General features: G+C 43.0%; 1 protein-coding gene across 1 annotated transcript in view; it reads left to right on the top strand.

Annotated features, from left to right (window-relative positions):
• Positions 1-205: 205 nt before the first annotated feature.
• CLDN10 (claudin 10) overlaps positions 206-27,459 on the top strand; it is a 55,144-nt gene continuing 27,890 nt past the window's right edge. Inside the window, exon 1 of the mRNA XM_030477041.1 lies at positions 206-426. Coding sequence (XP_030332901.1) covers positions 213-426 — 214 coding nt within the window. The 5' untranslated portion in view covers positions 206-212. The remainder of the gene's footprint in view (positions 427-27,459) is intronic.

Raw genomic sequence — 27,459 nt, 5'->3', positions numbered from 1 at the left:
ACTTTCTTTCTCAACATTTGCAATGCCTAGGGCCTTTCTTAAATCACTCAAGCATCACAATTTGTTTCAGGCACATTAACTTTCCATAGCAAGTGTTACTGAACTTCTTCAAGTGTAACTTGCTTATGTTATGCCTTTTTGCTTACTCACATGACTAAAGTACTTTTCTCTCCACACAGTGGCATTACTAAGTCCCTGGGTTACAGAGAAACATGTTCGGAATACAGATTATAGCTTTCATTTTTTGTTTCTGTGGGCTAGGAGCTGCTATTGCTGCTACTGCATCAAATGAGTGGAAAGTCACTAGTCGAGCATCATCTGTTATCACTGCAACTTGGGTTTTCCAGGGTCTTTGGATGAACTGTGCCGGCAATGCACTGGGTGCTTTTCACTGCAGACCTCACCTTACTATCTTCAAAGTAGAAGGTAAGTAAGTGTAATTTAACTGTATCATATGGAAAGCTATGTGTATTGCAAGATGTGAGCCTGAGGAGAAAAAGATTATTTTAGCTTGTGCAAGAGATTATGATTAAAGCATTGTGATGAGTATAAGTAAAGGGTATTATAAGTAGAATACCAGAAACAACCTTGCAGGAATGATATGTATTCCAAGAAAGACAGTAAGGTCTACTCTGTGGTTGGTAATATGTGATAAGTATACCGGGCAAAGTTCCAGTAAATATACTATCAGTAACAAACTACTGTTAGCAGAGGACTAAACTGTTTTACGGTTCTAATTTCCATGCAAAAAATAAGCGTCCTGCTTGCTGGATGAGGAGAGGAGGAAAGACAGCAAGTTCTGTAACAGCTATCAGCACTCTTTTTATGATCTAAGGAAATTAGATAGCAAAGAACCAAGTCCACGAATACTGTGCAAATATTCATGTGCTGGGAATTAAGTGCATGTGTATATACTTGCTGTATCAGAGGCTAATAATTTAACTTTAAAGATCAAAGGTGTGCTGTTTCAGAATGTCCATTTTAATGGAAAGCATTGAATTTGAAAGGTGTCTATCAGAGCGTAAAAACAAACAGGGTCTTCTTGCCTTATCTCTGGAACGGGTTTTCTCAGAAACAGGGACTGACGAAAAGTTTACTGCGCAATGTGTTTTCTGTTTTGCTCTGTGTGTAAAGCAGTAAATGAAGAGGGTTTTCTTTCTATTTGCTGTTAAGCTCCAAGACAGTAGGCAAGATAAGCTTTTTCAGCAAAACTGTGTAAGTACTCACAAGGACAAGGGCAGAGGGACTGCTTTCTCCTGGGTATGGGCAGCACATAAGCAAGATGGAGTCAGGCCAGAGTGGGAAAAAATGGATTAAGACACTGGTATTTTAGGGAACCAGAAAAAAATCCAGGCTAGACAGAGCCAGTGTTCCGAAGCTTTTATGAGACCAGAAAGAAGCACAATTCTAAGATATTAATAGCCAGTGGCTGAATGAGGTATAATATGTACTGTTGTACAGTTGTTACCATATTATATAGACACACACACACCCCTCACACGTCTGGAAACCTGGAAACACAGGGACAATACCAATCCATACCTTTTCTTGCCTCTCATGCCCCTGCCGCATCAGACTGCCTGCTGGGACATGCAGATTGACTCTTACACCCGCAGAGGATTTTGAGATAAAACTCCACATCATTTTGGTACACATTTTGTCACGCCCTGCTCCAAACCATCACAAATCACATGTGAGAGGTGTCAATATGAATAGTTTTATTTCTTTCAAGAATGCTGTTCATCAAAAATTACTTAAAAGCCATAGAAATTTACACATATGCTTTAAAAGGAAATACTGTATCTTTGCAAATAACTCTTTATGCATTAATTCCATTGAAATGTAAAGAAAAAATCCCGACACTTCCTCTTAGGCACGTATGATAAAAATTGTTTAAAGCAATGTCAAGTACTTCAGTAACTAAACACTACCACTATTGCTATTACTAGTACTACAAAAGCTGCTTTCAGAATAATCAGCTGTAATTCATTTGCCACTTTGTATTGTTACTATCATTTTAGTTATCAATAAATTATATTGTTAATATAATTTAAATATATACCTAAGCATTTGAATAAGATTTTTCTTATTTGCTGTTGAGGTAACATAGACAAGAAATTCACAACAAATTAAAGTAGCACACTTTTGTTAAGATAAGAGAGTAACAAGCTGCTGCACTGACATTTAGGAAATCTAATTTTAACCTGCCAGTGCATGCACCAGCCAAGGGTAATGTTACATGTAGCACAAACACTATGAGATATTTTGTTTGGAAAACCTGCTAAACATAAACTCCTGGTAATCCAGTGAAAACAAGAGTTCAACAGGGAAAGAGATTTGTACTCTCACTCTGTCCTACCTTGTAAAACAATAAAACACTCAGATTAAAGAAGTAACAAACTCCCATCTCTGCCCTCAGAGTTTCAATATACCATCATTACTGGCATACTGACATCAGGGTGGGCTGGCAATATAACTTTTTCTTTTGAATGTTTATGATTTTGTGGAATCTATTTGCAATTTGTCCTATAGCCAAAGATAACTCTGTTACACAAGCTCCTCACTCTATTCCTACTTTTCCATCTTCAGCTTACCCCACAGAAAGCATTAGCAGTAAATAACATGAGTCACTTCTATTCCAAAGCAGATGAATTTGATTATTAAAGTTTTGGTTTGACTTTTGGGAGGATTTTGCAAGAGAGGCTTTTACATAAGCTATAGGAAGTTTTAAGATTTTTTTTTTTCCCAATTGAAATCAGAGTAAACAAAAAACAGACTCCAGAGGTCTTTCTTTGAGCAGGATTACCCTGCAGTCATAGGCAGTATACAGGTATTTACCAGAACCGACTTTCAGCTAAAGGACTGGTTGTGCTGATAGGAGCATAGCCAAGGCAATAACAGCTCAGGTTCTGCAGCCCAGCCCACCTACACATCTTGAGAGGTTCATGTTTCTGGAAGTCTGGGTTAGCACGGCCACACTGCTACCAGTAGCCAAAAGGTCTGAGCAGTTGCCAAATGTCGTGTACCTTCACATGTATAGCTGCAGTGGACTCCACTGCAGTGACTGAAACATTCAGGTGAAAGATCCTGGAGGAGTATGACTCATTTGCTGTAGCACCAATAGTAATAGTGTTGTAACTACAGTCATTTAAGGCAATGTTTGTGGGAAGCAGCAGTATCTTTTGTTAAATCAGCTGCTCTGGGAGAAGTATGCAGCAAAGTCATTCATCAGATCTGACACAAATATGTCAAGCTTGAAGCAAAATAGTATCTGGGAACTTTGTCTCTTCAGCTAACTTGGTTACGATTACCAGCACACCAGATATACTTACGGAAATTGTGTGATCAAAACCAAGGGCCCATTGCACACGTTTCACATGGCATTAGCCAGAAATTCAAACTAGCAGAGGCATGATATTGTTTAACGAAACCACTAACCTCTGGTTAACCCCTCACTCCTTATCAGTAAGAAAGACCCACAAAGACCCTTCAAAGGGCAAGCCTGGGAACCGAAGCTCCTGACTCCACAGGAGTCAGAGCTGTCACAGACTCCAGAAAGATACTGACTTTTTACGGCAGAGTTTCCACCCACCCTGTCTCCTGCTAACTCCTCAGTGCCCCATAGGCAGTGGTTACCTCTCCTCTCATTCCTCTCATGTTTATCATCTTGAATTCTTACAACCCCAGATTTGACAAGAACTAGCTTTTAGTTGTCTGGCACTGCTTAGACACTTTACTTAGGCATTTTGCTTTTGGTGATGCTACAGACAACTATTTCATTCACATAAAGTACAGAAGTGTATCTAGAAAACTGAATTGTGCCCACATCCCTTTCCTATAACACTTCCCTAGTCTTTAGGTTTCTTCAAACAATTAGTTCAGCACATGTCATGCGAGGCCTATGACGCTGTTTCATTACTCCTCTGCACTCCCTGGTTTTCCATGCCACGCATTCAGGGAGGTGTACCAGAAAGTAGAAGAAATGTGCTTCCTTGAACCTTTGCTTGTTTGAGCCTCAGATCTTCTGCTGGCATCTCTTAGTCTTGCTAATACCTGTTTTGATGGAGCCAAGGGGGGCAAGTAGCGCTATCCTGATGGTGCCAATATGGAAAGGGCAATGCCCAGCTGTTCTGGGTCACATCAGCAGACAGATGCAGAGCTGCCATTTCCTGAAGCAGCCACTGTAATGCAGCTAAGGGGTGGAAGGAAGCCGAAACAAGGCAACTGCTATTGCAGCATCTGTACCCAGAACACACATGCAGAGGCAAACACTGTTTGAGTTCATTGGGGTGTGGAGACCAATTCCAGACATGCTTTGGGGTGACACTGGCAGCTTTTCCAGAGAGCTCAACTCAGAGCAGGAAGAGACTGACATGAGAGTTTCCCTCACTAGACAAAACCGTACTGCCAGGAAAAACACACTATCAATTTGATTGCTGCCGGTCAACAATAAGCCAGCCAGATATCTGTGTGGCAGCCAAGCCCAGGTTTCACCTGAGCCTATGAGGAGGGAACTTAGTGCTATATCCTCCAGTGGGCAATGTCACTGCTCTGTACACAAGTGGGGTTACATGAGGGGCAGGCTGAATGAGGGCTGGGACTACAAAATGCACTCCTGCTCCCTGCTGACCGCCGGATCTCCGTGCCCTGCCTATTGCTCCCTGCCTGCTCATTGACCGATCTCCATCCACTGCCTGCTCCCTGTCCGCTCTCCATTCACTGCCTGCTGCCTACCCGCTCCCTGCCCACTCTCCACCCGCTGCCCGCTCCGCGCCCCGCTGCCCGGCCCATCCGGCGGGCTGCGGGCCGCTCCTCTCTCCATGGTGCTGCAGGAGCGGCCCCGGGGAGCGGCGGCCTGCCTGCGGGCGGGCGGGCGGGCGGGGCACACAGGCTGACCTCGTCCTGGCAAGGCAGCGGCCCAGGCCTGCCCCGGTGAGCGAGCACGGGAGAGGAGCAGTTTCACGGTACCCAAAGCCATGGCAGAGCATCAGCACTGCACCCTCGGGAGGTTGAAAGGGGAGAGGGCCAGGCCACCATCCAGTGGTGAATGGCTGCAGCCATCAGCCAGAAAGGAGAATTCACAGAATCATAGAACGGTTTGGGTTGGAAGGGACCTTAATGATCATCTTGTTCCAACCCCCTGCCATGGGCAGGGACACCTTCCACTAGACCAGGTTGCTCAAAGCCCCATCCAACCTGGCCTTGAACATATCCAAGGATGGGGCAGACACAGCTTCTCTGGGCAACCTGTGCCAGCACCTCACCACCCTCACATGGAAGAATTTCTTCCAAATACTTAATCTAAATCTCCACTCTTCTAGTTTAAAACCATTCCCCCTTGTCCTGTCACTACATGCCCTTGTAAAAAGTCCCTCTCCAGATTTCTTGTAGGCCCCCTTTAGGTACTGGAAGGCTGCTATCAGGTCTCCCTGAAATCCACCAGGGTGGTTTTCTTCAAGCTGATGGCCAGCCACAGAAGGATCTGCTGAGGGATACTGCAGGTAGTTAAAGGGATAGAGTCACAGTGGTCTGATATTGAAGTTAGAGTATAACTGTGTCTAAGAACTTTCCTGTAGCAAGCAAATCCTTCTAGGAAAATGCTAACTGAGGGGAGGTACGGTTGATTTGTGTTTGACAGACTGAGCCATCCCTCTGTTCAGTTTTTCTGAATACAATATCCATCTGCTGATTTAGGGGGGGGAGGGGGAAAAGTCAAACCAGCATTGGCAAAGTTGCATCAATATAAGAAGAAACAGACACTAGGATTAATAGCATAAATTTGGGAACAGTGACCATGAGACATGGCCAGAATTCCTCACAGAGTTTTATGGCTTAATTCCAAAGTACTCGCCATTTCTCAGCAGGCAGAAGGGTCAGTGAACTGACTGAAATGCTGATTCCAGCATGGGGACTTTGTGTATGCAAGGAAATAGGGTGTTAAGTCTTGGTAATGAAAGGTTCTTTGCTCCCACAGTTTGCCTCTTGATTGTAGCAAGCCTCTTTCCAAGCTTGTGGCTTCCGTTCTGACACTAGATGACTAGGTCTGCTCTCCCCTCAAACAAGACAGCCTGAAACACATTTCGTCCTTAGAGGAAGCTGATAATGCTTCCAGAGGTCACAAGACATCATGATGATATACAGCAAATACCTCCAAAATTGAATGAAGAAAGTAAATTAAACAGTTCAGCCCAGGTAAAAGTTAATCTGAGACACTGTGCATCTTATTTAGGGTGCTTTCAAGGAAAGGAATTGATTCATATGCAGCAGGGCCATTCACAAAGCAGAGATTCACATTTGACCTAGCAAATCCCCCCCCGGCAGATCAGATATGAACTGAAGAAGGGGGCTAACTCCCAAGTATCCAAGAGATCTTTCCCCAGGGAGCTCCAGCAGCAGCTTTGCAGTAGATTCAGAGCAAAATCCAGGGCTTCCATAGGGGTGGTAAGTTCCAGAAGAAGCATCCAGAGCCCAGGAATCCCCTAAGAGGCAGGACGACTCTCTAAATCTTGGATTTTTGGATCTCAGAGGTGAAATATAGGTTAGATATTTTGAAGTTGTTCAGAAGGAATCCTGCTGCTAAACTTTGTTTTCTCTTCAAGCTCTTTGTTTCTAAGATTTTAATCTATAAGCTCTGAAAATTCAGGAATGCTAAACCACAATGCTATTTACTATGAAGACTGCCTGGCTCTGGCCAATTCCTTGAACCAGAATAGTCCAGAGCTATGGGGCAGATGGGGAAGAGGTGTGCCTACTGAGACGTCTGCAGACAGAAAGATAGACAGAGAGAGTCCAAGAACTGCAGGACTAGACTGCTCGGGGCCAGCTGGAAAACACTGAGTGTGGAGGCTTTTACAGGCAGCCACCAGATTTGGAGGAGAAGCTGATGGCAGGTTACAAAGGACAGGCTCTGACATTGCTTCAAAATCTGCAGGATTGCAGAAAAGCATAAGGCATTGCAGACTAGCCCTCCCTTATAGCTCCTGTGTACCCCTGGCAATTTGACAGCATCTCTTTGTGCTATAAGCTTTCTGTCTTTCCACCTCTCTACAAGGGCAGTGGTTACAGTGCTGAGAAATTTTTCACTTTTATCAAGCCCTGGACAAGAGTAATGCTGCTTGTACTTCTCCTCAGTCATCCTTACAGATTTTTCCCTGGTGGACCTGGTGAAGACCACCCCAGAGGTGGTCTTCATTTGCAGAAAATCAGTGAGGAAACCTGAAAGGTGGAAAGTGCTGCTATTTGCTAGCGTGGGTTCCCATGCAAGGATGGGAATGCAAAGCTTGTTATTGGGGCATTAATAACAAAGCTCTTTCATCTTCTAATACTCACACCAGGATAGATTGTTATCTCCACTTTGCTTTTAGCTTTCTTTGATTACTCCTACATAGCAGCAGAGAGTGTACTGCAAAATGAATAGGACTCAGCAGTAATTGGTATGCAGCCAATGTTTTAAAATACCTTTGTTCAAACAGGTTTTGTGCTCTGGTCTGCCTTGTGAGCACTGTGGTGGGTGAGGGGAGCTTCCCTCTAGCCTCTGCTGAGAATCCTAAGGCCAATGTACCTCTTCTAATCTTTTTAGCAGTCATGCTACAACCAGAGCTTCATTCAAAGTTACAGTGATACAGACCATTTCATTTTTACAAGTCCCTGCAGCAGGAGAGGAGACCTGACATAAACAACTGTGGTAGGTGGATGGGTGAGAGAGGGAGACTGAACTACAAATCATTACAGCTGATGAATTTGTACTGCTGGAATTTAAGATTTCAAATCTTTAGCCTTCTAGCACATAGGACATTTTCAGAGGGTGGTGCAAGGGGCAGGGGGTAGAGAGGCTGAGCAGCAGGTAGCTTAGGAATGGGTATGGGGGGATAAGTGTAGCCAATGGTCATGAGATGAGAAACTGCAAGGAAAAAGTATGTACATAAAAATCTCTGCTGTGGATATCATACGGAGTGGGCTGGGCAAGTGTGAGCTAAGTGCCAATGTGGTAACGAAAGCAAATCACCACACAGACAATAAGGGTATTAAATCCCTCAGTGCAGGTGTTATTCTATGTCTCATGGTTCTTACACATAGTTTTGCAATATCAAGCAGGATGCTGGATGGGTGCAGCTGTTTTAATAGAACTATGCACATGGGATTCCTCTCCATATCCCACTTGCATCAAGTCCTATAGTGTCTGGCTATCCTTACAAGCCTTCCCTGGAGTGGGTGCCATGGGACTCGCTGGTGGTTTAGAGGCTGATCCATGTATTCTCTCGGGTGTTTCACTGATTCAAATGAAATCAAATGCTTGAAGCAGAGGTGCTACCAGGGATGTAACTGAGGGCTTCAGATTGCCACTTTTTCGAGGCACTTATTCCTTGACTCAGTCCTGGTGCTAGTACTGTGAGGGACCACTGACTGTGCCCAGCAGATGCCTGCCATCCACCCAGTCTTCTAAGACTGGACACTGAAGCCCAGGGCTCCTGTATGGCTTTCCTCTCCAGGGTTGCACTTCCTAACACAGAAGAGAGCACATCAGCTCAGATGGCTGTGCTTTAAGGCAGGGTTTTGCTATGTGCAAGACACTTTCTTTTCCCACTCAATGCCCCTCAGTCCATGGCCTCATTTGCCCAGCACAGCCTTATAACAGGTCGTGGATCTGCTGATCAAATGATCTTAGCATAAGGGCAAGCAGCCAGAGTGCAGTAGGTGAGGCAGAGGCCTGGAAGCTGTGCAGCTGAGAAGGGTCCCAAACTGAACGTATGAGATGGACAAGCCCAGCAGTGGGGTACCTGGCAAGAAAAGGGGCACTTCTGATGACATTTCACTATCAAAGTGAAGGAGCAGCACCTCCCTTTTGATGGTATTCAGGATTTAATAATGGGTTTGTGGCATTAAATCTTCCAGGATCATATTTCTTTTTTTTTTTTTTTTTTAACATATATCTATTCAAAACAAAATCCAAGCCACAAAGCCAGGCATTCAAACCTTCATCAGTTTCACTGTTAATAATAAACTAGCAAAGTCTTTCTGTTCCAAGGGGTGCTTTCTGTCAGAGAAAAATGAACGAAAGACATGAAAGCGGGACCAAAGGAAACCGAACAAAAGATGTTAAAGTGTCCCTTGGTGAGGTGGCACAGATAATGAACAATACAGAGCAAATATCTACCAGAATCTGTTAGTGTAGACCCTAAAACTGCCATTTAGCTAGCTGAAGTCACTCCAGAACAAGGGTGGTGGCTAAATAGGATGGACCCGTAGAACAAGGTGGCCTTATTTCTACTTCATGCCAGGTGCAGGACTGTCAGGGAATGAGCGAATGTGCTGGCCAGGAGGGAAAGCAGGAAAGCCACATTCTTATTCTGGTACTTTTATGGGATGCTGGGAGACACTGTCACCTACTCAAATATTAAAAAATCTAGAACTTAAACATTGATGGCCTTAATTCGGCAAAGCACATATTGAAATTCAGGTACATGACAAGTCTCCTGAGAACATTTCATTCCTCTTGGACTTTAAATACCTTGTATTGGTCATCCACACATTTGCCCCTTAAATTTCTAAAGAAGGATCTGAAACAGGTAACAAAGCAGAGGCATTGAAGACTGCTACAGATCATACCCAAAGGTCTGCTGATGTGATCACTTTACAATTATGTTTCTTTGTTACTGAGTTAACTTTTCTACAGAAAACATATGTTAATCTGAAGGTAATTAACCAAGCTCGAATAAAACACATCCTCAGGATTAACCTGCTTAAAGATAGCATTTTTTAATCCCACATCCTAAGCTAAGATTTGTGATATACTGCTAAACAGTTTTCCGTAAATCATCACTTCCATATAGTAGATTTTAATACTACTTGATTGATCTTACTTTATAAGATTATTTTAGGTTAGACTCCAAAATTTCCCTTCTAGCCCCCCATTTTCCCAGAATTTAATTCCATAGATTCTACTGGTATTTGAAAGAGTACAATTACATAACCTAACAGTCAAAATAAGAAGCAAAACTGAATACTTGAAGATTCTCATGAATTTGCCTTCATAATAATATGTACTGGTTTTCTACCAGGTCCATTCTACCAATGTTTATACTTGTTATCATTTTGTATGTGGGACTACTCTTCCGAAGATACCAGCAGACACGAAGATGTGTCTCAGGCTCATACTCAGGGCAATGCACACTGATTCATATTTCCAGAGGAAATGAGAGCTCAGAAGTTCTAAATTTCCGCTGCAGATGGAAATCCGCCAAAATCTGCTGTTATTTGGAGACTGCCTTTTCCTTCTTCACAAATGAATTTCTGAACAATAGCACGGAATGTCGCATAAAAGCCTTTCTATTGATATTTCATCCTGTAAGCAGCAAAAGCAGAAACCAAACCCCAACCACTAAGAAACAGTGAAAGTGACTCACTAACCACATCTCAGCACAGGGTTTCATTGAATGACCAGGAGAACAGGACTCTCCAGAGGTATTAACACCTTCTCCACTGCAAACCCACCACAAGCCCAGGCTGCTGCCCCAGACTGGCATCCCAACCCAAGCAATTATCACAACACATACTGGGCCCTGAGTCAGCCACCTTTTGTTAATAACAGAAGCAGTTATCTCACAAAGTGGGAAAAAGAGGTAACTTAATTAACCAAATAATCATTAATGGCTTCTGGCTTTTCAAGAGCATATTTTTAATGGAAACATTCCACCTTACAAACTGCAATAAAATTATATTCCAGCAAAACCAATGCAATGGACAATTTTACTCTCATTTACTCCAACTTTCAGCATCTTCATACCACAGGTAGTTTTGCTTTACTTAGTGGCTATTATGAAACCTCCAATATCATGTTTATCTAACATTTTCCCCAGAAACTCAGCTCTTCACAGGAATTCCGCATTTTCAAGTGTCTGTGACTCTTGTGACTGTGTGCAGCAAAGCTAAGGACCCCATTGAGCAGACCTATTTGTCTAGCTTGGTGCAGGGCTGCAGCCAAAGATGTTTTTGACTCTCATGAGCACATCCCCATTCAGATTTAAGCAAAGACACCTTTCAGTGCAAAAGCCAAAGCTTTTTCAGCTTCCCTGATGAGCTGGGAGTCATCTTGCTAGGCTACAAAATCTCCATACTGGGTGTACCCGGAGGTGGGATTTGTTGAAATGGTGATACAACCTGGCCAAAAGCTGAGACATCACCCACTGCCCTTGTCAGAGCCCTGGACCTTGACTTTCAAAACAAGGGCACCCACCACAGCCAGGGACAAGATATGCGTGGAAGGCAGAAAACTTGCTTTCCTCCCTGCCAGGGATTCAGGTCAGTTCCTGCTGAGTCAGAAAGACTCCCTGCCTTCCCAGCCAGCGGACAGCAGCCAGGGCTTCTCGCCCTGCAGTCCCAGAGGCTGAGCAAGCACTGTGGGCTGGCACTGGTCACCAGGTGCTGCTAGGGAGGTCATGGCCTGAGGCACTGTGAGCACAGCATGGCCATCATGCACATCCCCTGCCAATCCCACAGCCTTCATCCTCTTTGCTTTTCTCCCTTAGCCCTTTTCTCCCAAGGGCATCTCCAGCTGAGGCCACCACATGGCTCCTCTTGTGTTTCTGACTGACAGTGGACAGCACAGGCTGTAGATGGACCAGCCCATTACTGCCTCTGTGTAAGTGTTTGAAATGGGTGCCTCCTTCCAGGAGGCGTAGGGAGCTCAGCTGAGGTGGAAGGTGGAATAATCAAAGGTAAAGAAATAATCTAGAGCTGGAAATGTGTGACCTTAGGGGAGCAGGAGGCCACACACAGTAGAGCCACCTTCCCCTAAAGCAAATGAGGCACAGTGTGGTTGGAGATGGTGCAGTTCAGTGCAGGGGTATAACAGAGAGCAGAGAGGTTGTGCTTCTCTAGACCTGTGCATCTCTGCCACTTTCCAGACTGTGGTAAAGGGCTTACTCTCAGACGGTCAATGGCCAGTTGGGTCTCTGTGGCTAGGACATCCTGCACTGCCATAGCCATGCTTTGGCCTGGGCTTCATGGGAGATGCAGACAACCCCACCCCATGGCTCAACCAATTTCTGAGTTGTGAAGCTCTCCTGCCCTGGTTGTTGGCAGTGGTCCCTCTCAAAGTGCTGTGGTTGACACAGCTAGGAAGAGAGGCAGGAGGAGAGACAGGCAGTTGAAGCCAGCATCCCTGCCTGCAGGCAGCAGTTACTGTCTGTGGGCAAACTTCTGCCCAGACATGTGGAGTAGGGGTGCCCTGGTCTGTGAAGGGGATGGCTGCATGGGGTGGCGAGTCCTTCCCCTCCCTCCCCTCGGCACGCAAGGAGCAGAACTCTGTGTGTGTTAACAGGAACAAGCATAAACATTTCCAGCCAAGGTACTTAACACAAGTCTGTTTGCCAAGTGGCTTCACTACCTTCTTTGGTTAAGCTTAAGAGAAATGTGGCTGCTCAAAGGAGAAAACAAGTGGGGGTGTTTTCCCCCCTCACCCTTCCTGTCTGCAAATCCAGGCATCTCTGGTCTGCAGTTCCTAATAAACAAAAGAAGGAGTTTTGTGGAGCCTGTTGATAAGAGATACTCCACACCACCCCACATCCCACAGACTTGTATTATTATTTTTATGTTTGCAACGATATGCAAATATTTAGGTGCTTGCTAAGGTCAATTGCTAGTTGTGCTGCAGTGTGGTGGTTGCTCCAGTTACTGCAGAGACCTAAGGGCAAGCACAGGCACTACTGGTTGTCTGGGCCAGCTGATAGGATTTGCACTCCATCAGGAACATCTATGTGTGCAAGACTCAGATGTGCCCCAGTGAAAGTAGAGTCAGGGAGATAGGAATGGCCTTATTTTCCACTCCTCTTTTCTGGGAACAGTATGCAAGGAGACAAGAGACTTGCAGTCAAGGAAAGCGAGTCTGGTGTATGTGTATGACAGTGTATGACAGCTGGGCCATAGCGCAGGGAAAGAGCTCTTGACAAAACACATAGGCCACAGCTACCCAAATTACATCAGACAGCTTGATGGAAGCAGATCATCAGGAAAGCAGAAAATGAGCTTGTGAGGTACAAGACTCTGCCTTGACCTGGGGTTGAAAACTGGGCCACCAGTTTCAGTATGAGAGAAACCAGGCCCAAGTTGTCCATAATCTCAGTGAAGGCTAACCGCTCAACTGGGAGAAACTGGATCATTTCCAAAAACTTCTGGTATTTTAATCAAAATACAGAGTGGGAGATCTTATTTGAGGAGTCTGAGTGCTTTCAACCACCTGTTCTTTACAGTTTTATCACCTTGAATTGTTTCAAATAAAAATCTGTGTCCAGCATCAGAGTTCCATATTGTGCCTGCTTGTTCACACAGCCTTTCAGCAAGATGATTATAGTTCATAATACTGGAGCAAAAGCACTGCTGACAAGGGAGACAAACTAGGAAGCATAGAAATGTATTTTAGGTGTGCAAGGCTCCTGAGTAGCTACTTAAAAGAAGAAGGAATGATGAGGAAAAGTCTGCTTCCAAACAAGACTAATTTCTATTACGCATGAGTCATATAAAATGATTTTTAGAGCCAGAGATTTTTTCACTGGCATTGCTCACTTTTCTCAGTAAGCAAAGAAATAACATTACTTCAAGATCTGAAGTTCACTGGGTTACATCTGCTTTCACTCAGTTCTACCAACAGCAATATTTTCTAAATGGATTTATTTCTTTTCTTTCCCTTTTCTCCACATCTTTGCAGCCTTACTGTCTCCTTTGTGCCACTAGCAGAGACAGGATCATAAATTAGTTCAGTGCTATGTCTGGCACGGTACTGCTGCTCAAATAATGTTAAGTTTTTATAATCTGTCCCCTTCTTTGTCCCAAAATATCTACCTTCTCCTTTCCAGACAACTTACTGGGAACTCAACAGGAAAAAATTCCCACAAGCTTCTGGTCAGCTATCAGGTCTGTGTAGGTGGACAAGCAGGGATCAATCCAATATCCAGGATCCTCTCAGCTGGGATCAGGCAGTGCATGTCATATAGACTACTATGTTGCAAAAAGAAAAGGCAAGTCTTTCTAAAAAATGGCTTGCCTGTAAGATGTGAGATAGTTTCTGCTTGGCCTCTGCTGCAGTACTGTGTCCAGTTTGGGTACTACACTTGAAACAAAATGCAGAGCATTTGGAAAGAGCACACAGATAAAAGCAGCTAGAATCCCTCAAATTTACGAAATATGACCTATAAAGAAAGACTGAAGAGTTAAGACTATTTAGTCTAAAGAAGAGTAGACTAACTGTAGGTATGAAAATAGCCTTCAAATATATAAAAAGTGTCTCAAACATGAAGAGAGCAATCAGTTCCCCATGTCCAGTGGCAATACCATAGGACCTGGTGAGCTTGGATTACCACAAAGACTATTGGCAGTTTTAGATTCTACCCTAAAAGCAACTGTCCTTTTTTGTCTGTCTATGGACAGCCTACCTCTAACCCTTAGCTTAATTTCATTACTCTGTGATTGCTCTACTCTCTGGTTATCTGAAGCAGCCCAGCCTCACACCCCATGGCCAGTTCTAGCTGCCAGAAGTAAAATGTTTCCCTGATGCCCTCACCTCTTCTCTTTTGGACTCCTCCTTGCAGCATGCTTAGGTACAGCTGTAATTCACAAAATACAATTTATGAAGTATCTAAGGTCCACTTGTTAGTAGCCTTTGGTCTACAAAAGTTCTTTAGTGAATTTTGGTCTGCAAAGGTTGGCCCATGATTTGGCGTAGACATTGATAAGACATCTACAGCCCTAAGCAAAGGCAGCACACTCACATTCATCCCTTTTCACTTCTCTGTGCTATTTTCACTGCAAAACAATACTCTCCTAACATATCTGAAACAGCCCAAAATAGAGGAGTCAGGGAGACAATATAGACCAAAACGCTTGAAGTACCGAAGCTGTACAATCTTGCATCAACTAAAAACAACATTTAGACTGGAATCTGAATAAAAACCATTCAGTTAATGGTCATCTTAGGGAAGGGTCAGGCAAGGCTGGCAGGGAGGGCAATGCTTTGAATAAGGTTCGTGTTTTCTGTAACAGCGGAGATTTGCCATGAGATTATAATCTTGTGTACAGAACAGAGTCAAACATTAGTAATGTTGAATGGTGTGGGTTCCATGGTTCTCTTTTCTTCCTACCTAGGAGATGGTGTACTGCTTCATCAGGCACCTGAAGTTGCGTGCAGATAAGGTGCTAAAATTACTGCACTGGATCTTAAGCATAGGTTTAAGATTTATCCCAGACCACTTCAGGCATCTTTGGTGTAAAATGCTATGTGTGAGCTAGTCACCCTGTGATCACCCTGTAGTCAAACAGGACAGGATCCATCTTATCTCTGGGAGACACGTACACCATGTCAGAGGATCAGTCTAGGCATGCCAATTAATTGATAGTAAAGCAGATGGATGATTAGCGAAGGTATGGACATACCAGGAAGGATTCAACTGAATCCCATCCTGACTCAGCAGATACCTGTGGGTGAATCCTACCCTACCTCAGATCACTTGGATGTAATTTATACCTGCAGCTTTCAATCCAAGCCAGAATGCACATGGAGAGCAATTTCCTTCTTTCCTCCTGCAGCTAATTTTCCCACGTTTCACGTCTCTCCTCTCTCACAGTCTGTGCCCAAAGCGAGCCATGCTTTCACCAAAAGCTGTTGTAGGGGTAAAGCACTGAAGCCTTTAAAATGCCACCTCAGATTGAGGAGCTCCTCTCCATCCCACGTTATTCGGTCTTCATTGGATAGACATTCAGCTGACCGGACTCAAACTTGTACATCAAATTTGAAGTACAAAGCCTTTTGCCCCCTCTTTTCACCCAGCCTACATGCCCCAATGAAAACCACGTTTGTCTTTAACCATAGTGATGGGCAGGAGTATGGAATGCAAGTCTCTGATAGGCATTCACTGACAGCCAGGCTCTCACTCATGCAAGAAGTAATGCTAGTTATTTCGAAAACTAAGCCTGCCGTTTATTCTTCCAATGGAGCTTTTACATAAAACATGCTCTGTGCGCACACACACACACGAAGTCAAGCTATCCCTCATTTTCCTTGTGCAGAAATAATCCTATCCTTCTTCAAAGATGCTTCATTAATACCAGGATGGTGGAGAACTAGTTACAGCGGGCAAAAAGACTAATCAAGAGGAAGGGCTGGTTAAGCTCAGTTGTTGAAAGCTTTGTCTCATTGCCAGGCAGCTCTTGGGTATCAATGGACATTTTCATAAAGCGTTTAATAGTTAGAATGCATTGAGACAACATAAACCCTTTCCAAAGGAGCCCTTTGTTGAAATGTTGGCAGTATATTTCTGGCCCGAGTCAAATAAATTAGTCATCAGATAAATCAGTCATGCCAGCTAAAAGAGTGATACCAAAATAAACAGAATGTTTTTAGTCAAATCCATGAAACAAAAGGATCTGGAAATCTTATTTAAAATTCCCCCTTGTAATTGATGCATAATTAAGCTTCTAAACATGAGTGCAAGTGTGCTGTTCCAGAGCATGTGATGATGAAGATTGCATCTTTGAAAGTAAATGGGGATCTACAGATGTGATTAGAAGTAATTTTTGCATTGCTGGTTCCAAGTTCCTACTAGTAAATTCCAAGAAATTCAAAGCCTGAGTCATTCCTAAATTGCTGCAGTTTTGATGCCAGGGAAACTCCACAGATTTTGATGAAGTTAAGCAGACTCAGACTGAATTAGGCAACCAGAACTTAGACCTATTAAAAATGTATTGACAAATATTTTAAAAAGAAAATTTCAGGGTAAGTTTATAGAAATCACATTCTACTACTACAACAACAACAAAAAATTGAGGGGGTGTAGCACATGGCAACATGAGTTGAGATAAGGACTGCCATCACCCCTGTGCACATGCACCAAATTCCACCAAAAAGAGACTAGGGAACAAGCTTCAGATGTATATTCTTTGGTGGAATATCCTCAAAGCAGAGAAATTTCATATTTCCTCATGGAAATGTAGTAGGCTTGTTGAGACTTGGCAATGTGGCAAATAGTAGTGCTAAAGTTTGACTTATATTACTCTTCTTTTACAGCAGCTTGTGTTTACTATTGAATTCCATATCTATTTTAATTCCAGTAATAATGTTGCATTCTTTCTCTTGAAGGATCCAACTGAAGTCAGTAACGTATTTGCATCAGAAATGCTGTGCCACTTTCACTATTACCATAAACCACATAGATTTTAGAACTGACAAGGACTAGAAGGAAAATATTGCTCCATAGGGTGCTTAGGAATTTTGAATCTGATTCTGCTCCATGAGATACTTTCTCTGCTCTGCTGATGGCCACCTATACTCACATCTTTTGGAGATTACATCTCTATCATGCAGTGCTCCACAAAGGAACCAAACACAGGCATTGTGCTCTGTGTGCACTTAACAGGAACCACTGAAACCAGAAGAGTGTTTATTATTTATTATTATTATTGGCTTCTAGGAGTACATCTTGTAATCGGCACTGTGCAAACATAGAACACAAAGGACAGCTCTGTCCCAAAGTGTTTATAATTTAGGGAGCAAAATTCAAAGGAAGTGGGTAGGTTTATAAAGGAGGAGGAAGGAGGAGGTGGAAGAAGAAGATCAAGCTTGTTTGTTCATGCTGCTTCACAAAAAGCAAAAGGAAAAAATCCTTTGGATTGGTGGGGTTTGTAGGCTTCTTGTCAGGCTGTTCCTCCAGGGCACTGGGAGTTACTCTACCAGTTACTGCTGTGTTTCCCAGCTTGGAATAATTTCTGTTACAATCAAGGAGGTACAGCACCCCAGCTCTCCCTGTGAAATGTTTTATGGCTTATAGTTCTCGGTGTCTTGAAGAAAAGGATCAAAATGTCCAGTCAGACCACATACAGAAATCAGATGGGAGCCAGTACCATTTGCCTCAGCGTGACCACCGGATAGGAAATCGCATGTATGACAGCAGTAGCCGGGGGTTTGCTGGCCCCTGACTGTTCTGCAGTACCCATGGATCTGTGGATGGCACCTTTCTCTGCTGGGTCATGCAGGTGGTCAACTCACTAGAGGCAGAGTGTTAGGCATGGGAGACTGGAACCAGACCTCTCTGGCTGCTGAGTTTCACATCAAGCCTTAGTGCTTCTTAGGGCAAAACATAGTCTGTATGACGAGAGGGTGGTTTTGGGTGGCTGATCGACATTGGAGGTAGGGAACAAGCTTGTGAAAAAGGGACTAATTATGAGAGAAAAACTCAGCACTGAAACCCCATGGACACTTTCTCAAATTGTTTAAATATTTCTGAGGTTGTGATAGCACCAGAATACCTTTCTGGTATCAGTAGAAGAAAGATTCAAATGGTACCTCCAGTCACCACCCCAGATAAATCACATTTTAAATTGATTTATCTGTTTTTCAAGGAAAAAATAATTCGAACACGTAAAGGGTTTGACTGTTTAGGGTCTTCAGTCTACTTTACACAGATAATGCTTTTAAGGAGTAGGTCAGATTAAAATAACTAGAGTTTCTTGGGGAGAGGACATCAGTCAATGGAGATTTCCTGGGAGAAAGATGTCTCTAATTCTTCCTCTATTCAAACAACAAATCTAGTGATGAGAAGAATATGCGTAGGGAACATTTATGTATGGATATATATTGGATAAAGACTGACATCTTGATCATACAGATTCTGAGTTACCACCATGGAGGCTAAAAGTCTCACTGGTGGAGATTGCCCATGCTATCCCTCCAAAATGATCAAGGAGGTTGTCAGTTGGTACACTTAGGAAGACATAAAGTTAGTAGTCCTCAACATAAAATGCATTAGGGCAATAAGTGCATAATTTGAAAACTTTATACCATAAAAAATTGGGATTTGCCCCTTTGGTTGATGTATCCCACACTGTGCTCTTCTTTCTTTATGTGTTGGGAGAAATTAATCTGCAAGCATTGGAAGTAGTTTTCGATGCAGACACCAGTCTGGTCCTAACTGTCTGACCAGGAATGTGTTGGCCACTTACCCAAGCTTCTGTGTTATACCTAAGAAGAAAGAGATGGTTTCTTTAAGTTTATGCCTCGCTTTTGTGCTAATAACTCATCTATCATTGTCCATTAACATGTATATGACAGAAGATCTTACATAGCCAGTTACAGCTGAAACTAGGGTCCAAGAAACAAGCATTAGGGGACTTATTTTATGTAGATACATCAAGAATTGTCTTGGTGGCAGGATTAAAAATTTTAATGTCATCCTCTGTGATAAACATGTCTATAAATTTTATTTTGAGATCTCTAAATTACTGTGCACACAGAAAACCAAATTTTTCTCACCTATAGACAAAAAGGAGAGGAAAGTGTCACATTACCCAGGCACAAGTGTTGCTTCCTACTCCAGTTCCTCTTGCTCTTTATGCTTGCATGTTCAACTGGACTTTACTTGGAAAGAGACTTTTTATAGTGGATAATCCTTTTTGACCTTGAAATGCCCAGGAATGTGAACCTTGTTGTTTGTTTGGGGTTTTTCTGTGATTTTAACTCCTATTTCGAGAGATTCAAAACTTCATTAGTAAAAAAAACCTAAAGCCATCCTGTTAGGATGTTCAGTCCAATTATGACTAAGACATGAAAGAGTAGGCAAATCCAGCAAAATTTCCACAACATGTAAAACATTATCAAATGTTTGTACATTTCATTTGAAATGCTGTCTTGCATAACCCTTGGATGCTAACATATGTGATTAAAGTTTAAACTTACACCCAGCATTCGTTAATCTGCTTATAGCTTCCCTTAGCAACATCAGTGAAAAGGTATACACTAAAACTGATGTAATTAATCTGGGTTTATGTAAGTCTGAGGCATAATATCTCATTTAAAGGGAGCTAGCACCTTCTTTCATAAGCCTGGCAACTCCAGATGAGCCTTAGCTGGGAGCACTGTGACCCTTGCCAGCTAGGGCAGCCCCTGCCCTCAGAGAGGTCAGGGGTTGCTAGGGAGCTAGGCAAAAATAATGATCTTGCATATACAAATAATCTTGTAAATAATGTGACTGAGTTGAGAATACTTTAATTTACACACATGTAGTTTCAATAGCTTGTGCTGTAGCTCTGCCAGCAATAACAGAATTCCTATTCGCTAGCTATGCTAATGAAGGACAGAAAAACAGCAGGTTCAGCACAGATCCCTGCAGACCCCTTTGGAGGGTATCATGGACAGAAAGACACTTATAATTCAGTGGGTGAATGCTTGGGGTCCTGCTTTAGGATGGTTTTGTCAAACTTCACATTTTTTTTACTGAGTGTAAGAAACTCGAGGTATGCAACATTTAAGTATACTTACCTACCCAGAAGGCTTTCTACTCTATTCTTCTCCCCCTCTACTCCGCTCTTGTGAGATCCCACCTGCAGTACAACATTCAGCAATGGGGCTCCCAACACAAGAGGGACGTGGACCTGTTGGAGAGAGTCCAGAGGAGGGCCACAAAGATGCTCAGAGAGCTGGAGCACCTCCCCTGTGAAGACAGGCTGAGAGAGTTGGGGAAGTTCAGCCTGGAGAATAGAAGGCTCCAAGGAGATCTTAGAGCAGCTTCCAGTGCCTAAAGGGGGCCTACGAGAAATCTGGAGAGAGACTTTTTACAAAAGCATGTAGAGACAGGACAAAGGAGAATGGTTTTAAACTGGCAGAGGGGAGATTTAGATTAGACATTAGAAAGAAATTCTTTACCGTGAGGGTGGTGAGACACTGGCACAGGTTGCCCAGAGAAGCTGTGGCTGCCCCATCCCTGGCAGTGTTCAAGGCCAGGTTGGACAGGGCTTGAAGCACCCTGTTCTAGTGCAAGGTGTTCCTGCCTATGGCAGGGGGGTTGGAACTAGATGATCGTCAGGTCCCTTCCAACTCAAACCATTCTATGATTCCTGGTAAAATCATATGATTCTATGATTCTATCAGGAAAGAAGCTGGATTGATTCGACATAGCTAATCTGTACCGGCTGTTACACGGCTCTTCATTGTTTTACAGGTACTTACTTAAAAATAGTTTCTTTCCCTACCTGTTCAAAAAAAGCCAAAAAAATTCAAACAATTCATGTTAGGTGTACAAGTTTCTAATTCCCAGATGTTTCTGCTGTGTCATTTTTTAAAGTTCGGCCCTTTTCTATGCTTCTGCCGTTTAAAAATCCTCCATGAGCCTAAGAAGGCTCTGTCTATGGCATGAAATAAAGCAGGCCAGGCTGGTGTTCAGAATTGCTTAGGGCACACTCCAGAGTAGATATGTCTTGGGGAGAGCCAGTTGGTGTGGCCAAAACTGAGCCAATTGGCAACGGAGGTCTGACAGCAGAGCTCATTGCTTGGACCTTCTTTATGGAGAAATATGTGTGTACTGAAAATTGCATGAACTTCTCTAAAACTGTTTCAAACTCATGGTCTCATTCCATGCTGTATATAGGATTTCTGTCTTCTCCCCATAAAACAACAGCTTGGGTCTGCCAGAATTGTGGCACACAGACGCGCTGCCCTGGTCGAATGTTCGCTGGGGAATTCCTGCCCCATCAATGTGCCACCAAGACACAGAGAGGACATAGCAAGGGCAGAAGACTTTTATTCATAGAGATTTTGCTGCCACTTATGATCTTTAAAGATCTTCAAAGTAATCTTCTCTCTTTAAAACACTTTTTAGTGTAAAACAAATGCTTCAAACAGGTAGAATTACAATGTCACACATATCACATCCCTTCAAATATGTGGTTTTTAAAAATCACCTTCTAAGATTTTGGCTCTAAGTCTGTATCTAGGTATTTTTCAGACAACATTTTTGCCTGATCGCTCACAGGAGAGCAAATAGAACCCAGGAAGCTTCAGGTCTCAGATTTACTTCAAATCCTGCCTTATAATGCCAGACAGGAATGTCCATACTTGATAAGTACCACTTGTATAGTGCCCTGGATGCTCTCGTGATTCTCTAGCATCCCTAAATCCTACTTTCAAGAGAGCTTTTCAAGGCTAAAGGAAGACTCCCCAGATAAAAAAGCAGCAAAGTCTCCTGACACTAGCAGATTAAGAGAATTTAGCCCTGGCTTCCTTTACTCTGTGAGAGCTTTCAGGCTGGAATAATATGAGAGGTGTTCAAATCTCACCAGTACTACACAGGGACATGGAGAACAAGCCAATTGTCTCAACTTCAGGTTTTGTTTATCAAGATCTGGCAGTCTGTGGTTGCAAAACGCTTGCCTCTTGCTTTTCCATGGATTCTTTGGATCTGCTACCCTCTAAAGGCCGTTCGGTGAATTATGCTATTGCCCTGAATGTTAACGCAAGTGTTAATGCAAAATCAATTCTCAGATTTATTCCTTATCTGGAGAGGTGTTTGAGCTCTATGAGGGAGAGGAATAAATACTTTAAGGGTTACTTCTTGTTGTAAGATAACTTAAAAGAAAAAATGTTTAAGTCAGAGATTTTATCAGCAAGAAGAGGTTTTCACGATAAAATTTATCTAAAACTGAATCTCAAGCACAAATGCTTTTGAAGTAGCACCTTATTGCACAGAAAAGGGAACCACGAAAGTAAAGTGGCTTGTCCCAGGCAGAAGCCGGGACCTAGCCATCCTTGGTCCCAGTCCTGTGCTCAGGGGAGTAAGTAGTTCTCTCCAAACACCCTGGGGTGTTCAAACTCCCAGGCATAGCTGCAGTATTGCTAGCTTTGCGTGATCCCAGGTAAGGAACTTTCTGGTCTAGAAGAGTTTGGGCAGTCTGTGTCTCACCTCAAAAGGTGAATTGCTCCTTTAGCTGAGAGGCTCAGATGTGCTATGAAATCAAGACCTTTAACTGAGGTGTTGGTCTCCCACTGCACCCAGAGGATGAAGAGAAACCCAGGCTGGAGTGGCACGCTAGGAAACTGGTCATTTTGTCTGCTTGCTTCAGAAAATAAAAAGAAGGTGTTTAAATTTTACCTTTTTGTTGTTTGGGCAGACCGTGAGAAATTGGATAATCTCTAAGTATACATGGAATCTGAGTAATAAACATTGTCAACTGGTATTTATGTTCAGCTTCAGCACCTTATAGACTTCTCCAGAGGAAAGGGGATCAAATTTTAGGTAAATTGAGTACCTCTCTCCAGTCCTTTCTGTGGGGGGAGCACAGGGCGGTTGTTAGCTCCTGAATTAAATCGAATAAACCAGGGCCTGAGAAGAGGGCTCGTCTAACTTAGAGAAGGGGGCAACTGAGTTTTTTAACATAGGCCATCTTAAAAGCCCTTAAAATACCTGAGACTTTCCACAGGCCTGGCAAACATGATAGAGGAGTCCACATCCAACAGTCACTGAAGGATACCTTAGGGCAATTAAAATAGCACTAGCCATGTATACTTATGTACCTGCATTGCTCCTTAGTTGCTTTGTCTGCTGTAATTGCCCTAACCAGGGAAGGAATTGTCTTTTAGAACTCTTTCTCTCTCTGCAAACTACAAGAATCTATGTGACAAATTTTGGTTAAATCTTTTCGCTAAAGCTAGCTGAGCCACCCTGCCCCACTATAAGCAGTAAACAGAAGGTCTCTTTACTAGTGTTTTAGCCCCCTCCGAATGCAAGTGACTCCAGGTGACTCTCAGCTGCTTGTGGTCCTGTTCTCAGAGACCAGAGCCTCCAAGTGCAGAGTCAACCCACATTGCCACTCTCTTCACCAGGCTTTTCATCATCCTCCCCATCACTGTCCACACTATGTCATTTAGTTCACTCCCAGGATCTTTTTTGGAGATAATTATTTAATTTGACCAAAGCATAAACTGGAATGCAATTCTGAGGGTGGCGGGCTCCACAGATTGGCTTTACCAGTAGGCAACACCTTCTCCCACATGCGCTGACATGCTATATTGGAATGTGAAAAACCTTAAATTCAATTTCATTGTCCAAAACCAATGAAAAACCCTACCTTAAAATTCATCATTATGTCTTAGAGCCATCACTTAAGATCTGGAAGAGATCCAAACCAGACAATACACAATGAGATCCTGGGCAATTTCCTTTAGCAATAGCTAGCAGGTGGCTATAAGCTACTCTGCGAACTTGGTCTGAGAGCACCATCTTATCCACAGGAGTGCCTTTGGCTAAGCAGAGACAGCCCATAATTCTTAGGCCTTTAGGAAGGTACCAAAGCTGTACATGAATGCAGTGTTTACAGCAGCCAGCCCAGCTGACACCACAGCTCACATCAGTCGATAGCAAAGCCATTGCTACTGGAGACCTGCCGAAGGTGTCAGTCACAAAGATATTCCAAGGCAAATCTTCTGCAGACTTTACCCTCTTCAAAGCAGGCAGAACAATTTCAAAATTAAGCCACCTTGGTGGTTTGGATACCTTGAGATAGATTTGAATCATGAGCTACAGTATAGTTTTATGAGAGTGCATCTCCTCTGTTCTTCAAGCTGATCCTGAATCCAGTTTCAGTGTTTAAGGCTGCTCATCTTTGCTTTATGCATCCATGCAGCCCATCCTGCAATCTTCTGCTTAACTTCTGCTCTTAATGAGAGTATTGCCACATGCCTTGCACTTTCAAAGGTCAGCCCCAAAATATGAAGCCTATTCAAGCCACAGAACATTCAAACTTAATAAATGAGAAATTGTTAAATTAGGTGAGAGAGCAGATATTGCCAAAGGTGTTTTGGAACAGCTACAAAACATTAGACATAACCAGTTTTGCAAGAACTGTGTCCAGAGTATCTGTAGAGTCCAAACCTCTGTGAGAGGCTCCTGTGAGAACAGAGAACAATATACAGTAAAATGAGATATCCTGAACACACATAAGTATAATTTACAGAAACATTATGTTCTTTGGGGGCACAAAGAGGTGTTAAAATGTAAAAGGATAGGAGATAAATCTTCTACCAAGAAGTTGTTAATAGAAAGAAGTTGTATAAACACAGTAAGATTTTATCTCTTGTAGACCCAAAGCACCCTACAGCTGTAGCTCAGTCCAGTAAATAAGGAGATAAAAACAGGCTAGTAATTAAGTTCACTACAAAGTACTGTTCAGAGTATGGCTGGCTTGCAGTGAAACTCCTGTTGCAGCCTCTGCACGCCCATGCTCTCTCCCACATTGCTCTTACGGAGTGTGGAAGTCTGAACAGACCTATTCCTCCATCACAGTGCTAAGTTTGGAAACTCACAGGAAATCCAGTTCCCAAAGAACAGATTTTTCCAATCCTTGGAAAGCCTAGGTGCCCTGTTGCTGCGAGGTCCCAGTAGCAAAATGTGTTCAGGTCCAAGATCAGCTGGAGTGCACGAAACCAAACTGCCATTCAGGTCCACAGAAGGTGGGAGCCACTACCAATTTGCACAGGCAAGGCTAGAAGCGGAGGACAGACAAGGCTTCCTGGGCACAGAGCTTGCCCTGAGCTGCAAGGTCTCCATTTCAGGGGCTCAGATGACAGTTCAGGGGATAGCAGGGGCCACTGGGGCTCTGCTAACCCTGCACGACCCTGCCCACCATGCAGGTGGTTGTTGCAATGCCCAGCACTGAGCAGAAGCTGTGCAGTAGGACCCCAGACCTTTACTGATGAAAAATATAAGCATTTCTAACAAGCCATTTTTGCGCAGTTGCGGGTAAGAGCAGCTTCAGACCCAGCCTGGTCTTTGTGGGATAGCAAAAGTATTGGACACAAAATTTTCATATACACTCCAGTGTTAAACCTTTCCCCCAGAAGAGGTGGTGGGTCCACATCTTTACATATCCATATACTGCCCCACTGGTCCTCCCTTTCCAAGGACAGTTAGCAAAGCTAACAGTGAACAACTCGGCAAAGCAAAGCTAATAGTCAGGCTGGTGTCTGACTTGGTCCTGCCTTATCCAGACTGGAAAAGAGAACTGGCTTGAAGGACAGCTGATTTCACAAAACAGATCTCATTTCTTCTTGCTGGCAAAGCTTCTTTTCTTTCTGAAGCTCAAAATGACTTGAGGGAATTGACTATTCCAGTGACCCTTTTCAGGGGTCACTGAATTGGCTAAGTCTCTGCAAAAGATGTTATGACCAGCTTAACACACATCATTGGTCTGTCAGAAATACAAAGAGTAGTTTATGATCCTTGCAATTTTAACACAGTAAATTCATCTGTTGATATAAGTGTTTATTTGCTATTCACTTGCTGATATTCACCGCTGATATTCAAAAGCATGCAGCAAGCTTTTGAGTGATCATACATCTCCAACATGTAAGCACATAGTATCAGCGGAAAGCAGATACCCTGCAAACACTTCTGCTGAGAGCATAGAGACTGAAGACTGCAGTAACTGCCTGCTCCATTGTAATTTACCCTGCTTAAATCAGAAGTTTGGAAGAGGTGTCATTCAGCTTGAATTGGATGAAATCACTCACAGACAAGAATGTGCAAATCCCACCTGGAAAGTTGTCCATACTCATTCCCTTTTTTCATATGCATTTCAAGTTTCAGATAATGAACCTCCCACATAAGTAGGTGAACTGGTAGCACTCTCTTTTTTGATAGGTGAAATTACCGTTCTTCCAAGGTCAGACTCACTAGGTCAACCATTTCTTTTGCTTGCATTATCCATCTGCCACATTTCAGCTTGTTCAGGGAGATAAGGTGTGTGATATGGCACAGAGAAGTGCCATTTCTTCTTACAAGTGAAAAAATAATTGGTGTTTGCTTTCCTGTGACTGGACATAGGATCTGATTATGAACTCAGAGCTGCATAAATCTTAACAGCATGGACGCTAATTGAGTGATGTTGCTGTAAAACTGCCATAGTTGAGTTCATATTCAGAATTGGGGTGTTTTCTGCTCTGGATTTTTTGGGTGAACAGATACCAGTAGACTTTAAAAAAAAAAATTAAAAAAAAATCTTTGTTTTCATTGAGCTTCAGTGTCACTCAGAAATCATATTTCACAAGAGACCACAGTCTGGTTAACTTCATCAGCAGACAAATTCAGGAGCCATATGTACCGGTAATTGCAAGTGATCAGAACTGAAAGAATAGTCAGCATCTACCAAGTTGTTCATTGTGCCAAGTCTGCTTAAAGAAAATGAGGAGAGAACTTCACTGTACAGACTTCTTTTTATATACATGTATAATACCATTGTGCCAAACATTTTTTCCAGGAGAGGGCGCAAAATTTGTCTCCAGGCTGTATTTGTGAATGCCAAAACCTTTTCAGACTGTTTATATCTCCATTTGTAAATATGGGATTTGACGTTAAACATACTAAAAATCCCATCCTGTGACATTTATAATACAGATAACTACATATGAATCTGTCCATCTTGGTTCCTTTTACAGTTAGTAAAACGAACAGGTGATTCAGGGATACAGTTCGTCCCATTTCACCCTAAGTTTGATCAGCTGTGTAGCTTTCCAGACTCCTTTGACTATACTGCCTGGAGCTGAAATGAATAGCTCAGATGTGGACATCTGCATTTTGGATATCTAAGTTGGAGAGAATCCCACTTCTTCATTTGCCAGGTAATGCTCCACAGTGACAGTGTGGGACAGGG

The sequence above is a fragment of the Strigops habroptila genome, chromosome 2 (assembly GCF_004027225.2).
Source record: "Strigops habroptila isolate Jane chromosome 2, bStrHab1.2.pri, whole genome shotgun sequence".
Classification (NCBI taxonomy): Eukaryota; Metazoa; Chordata; class Aves; order Psittaciformes; family Psittacidae; genus Strigops; species Strigops habroptila.
This window is presented reverse-complemented; position numbering and strand designations above follow the sequence as displayed.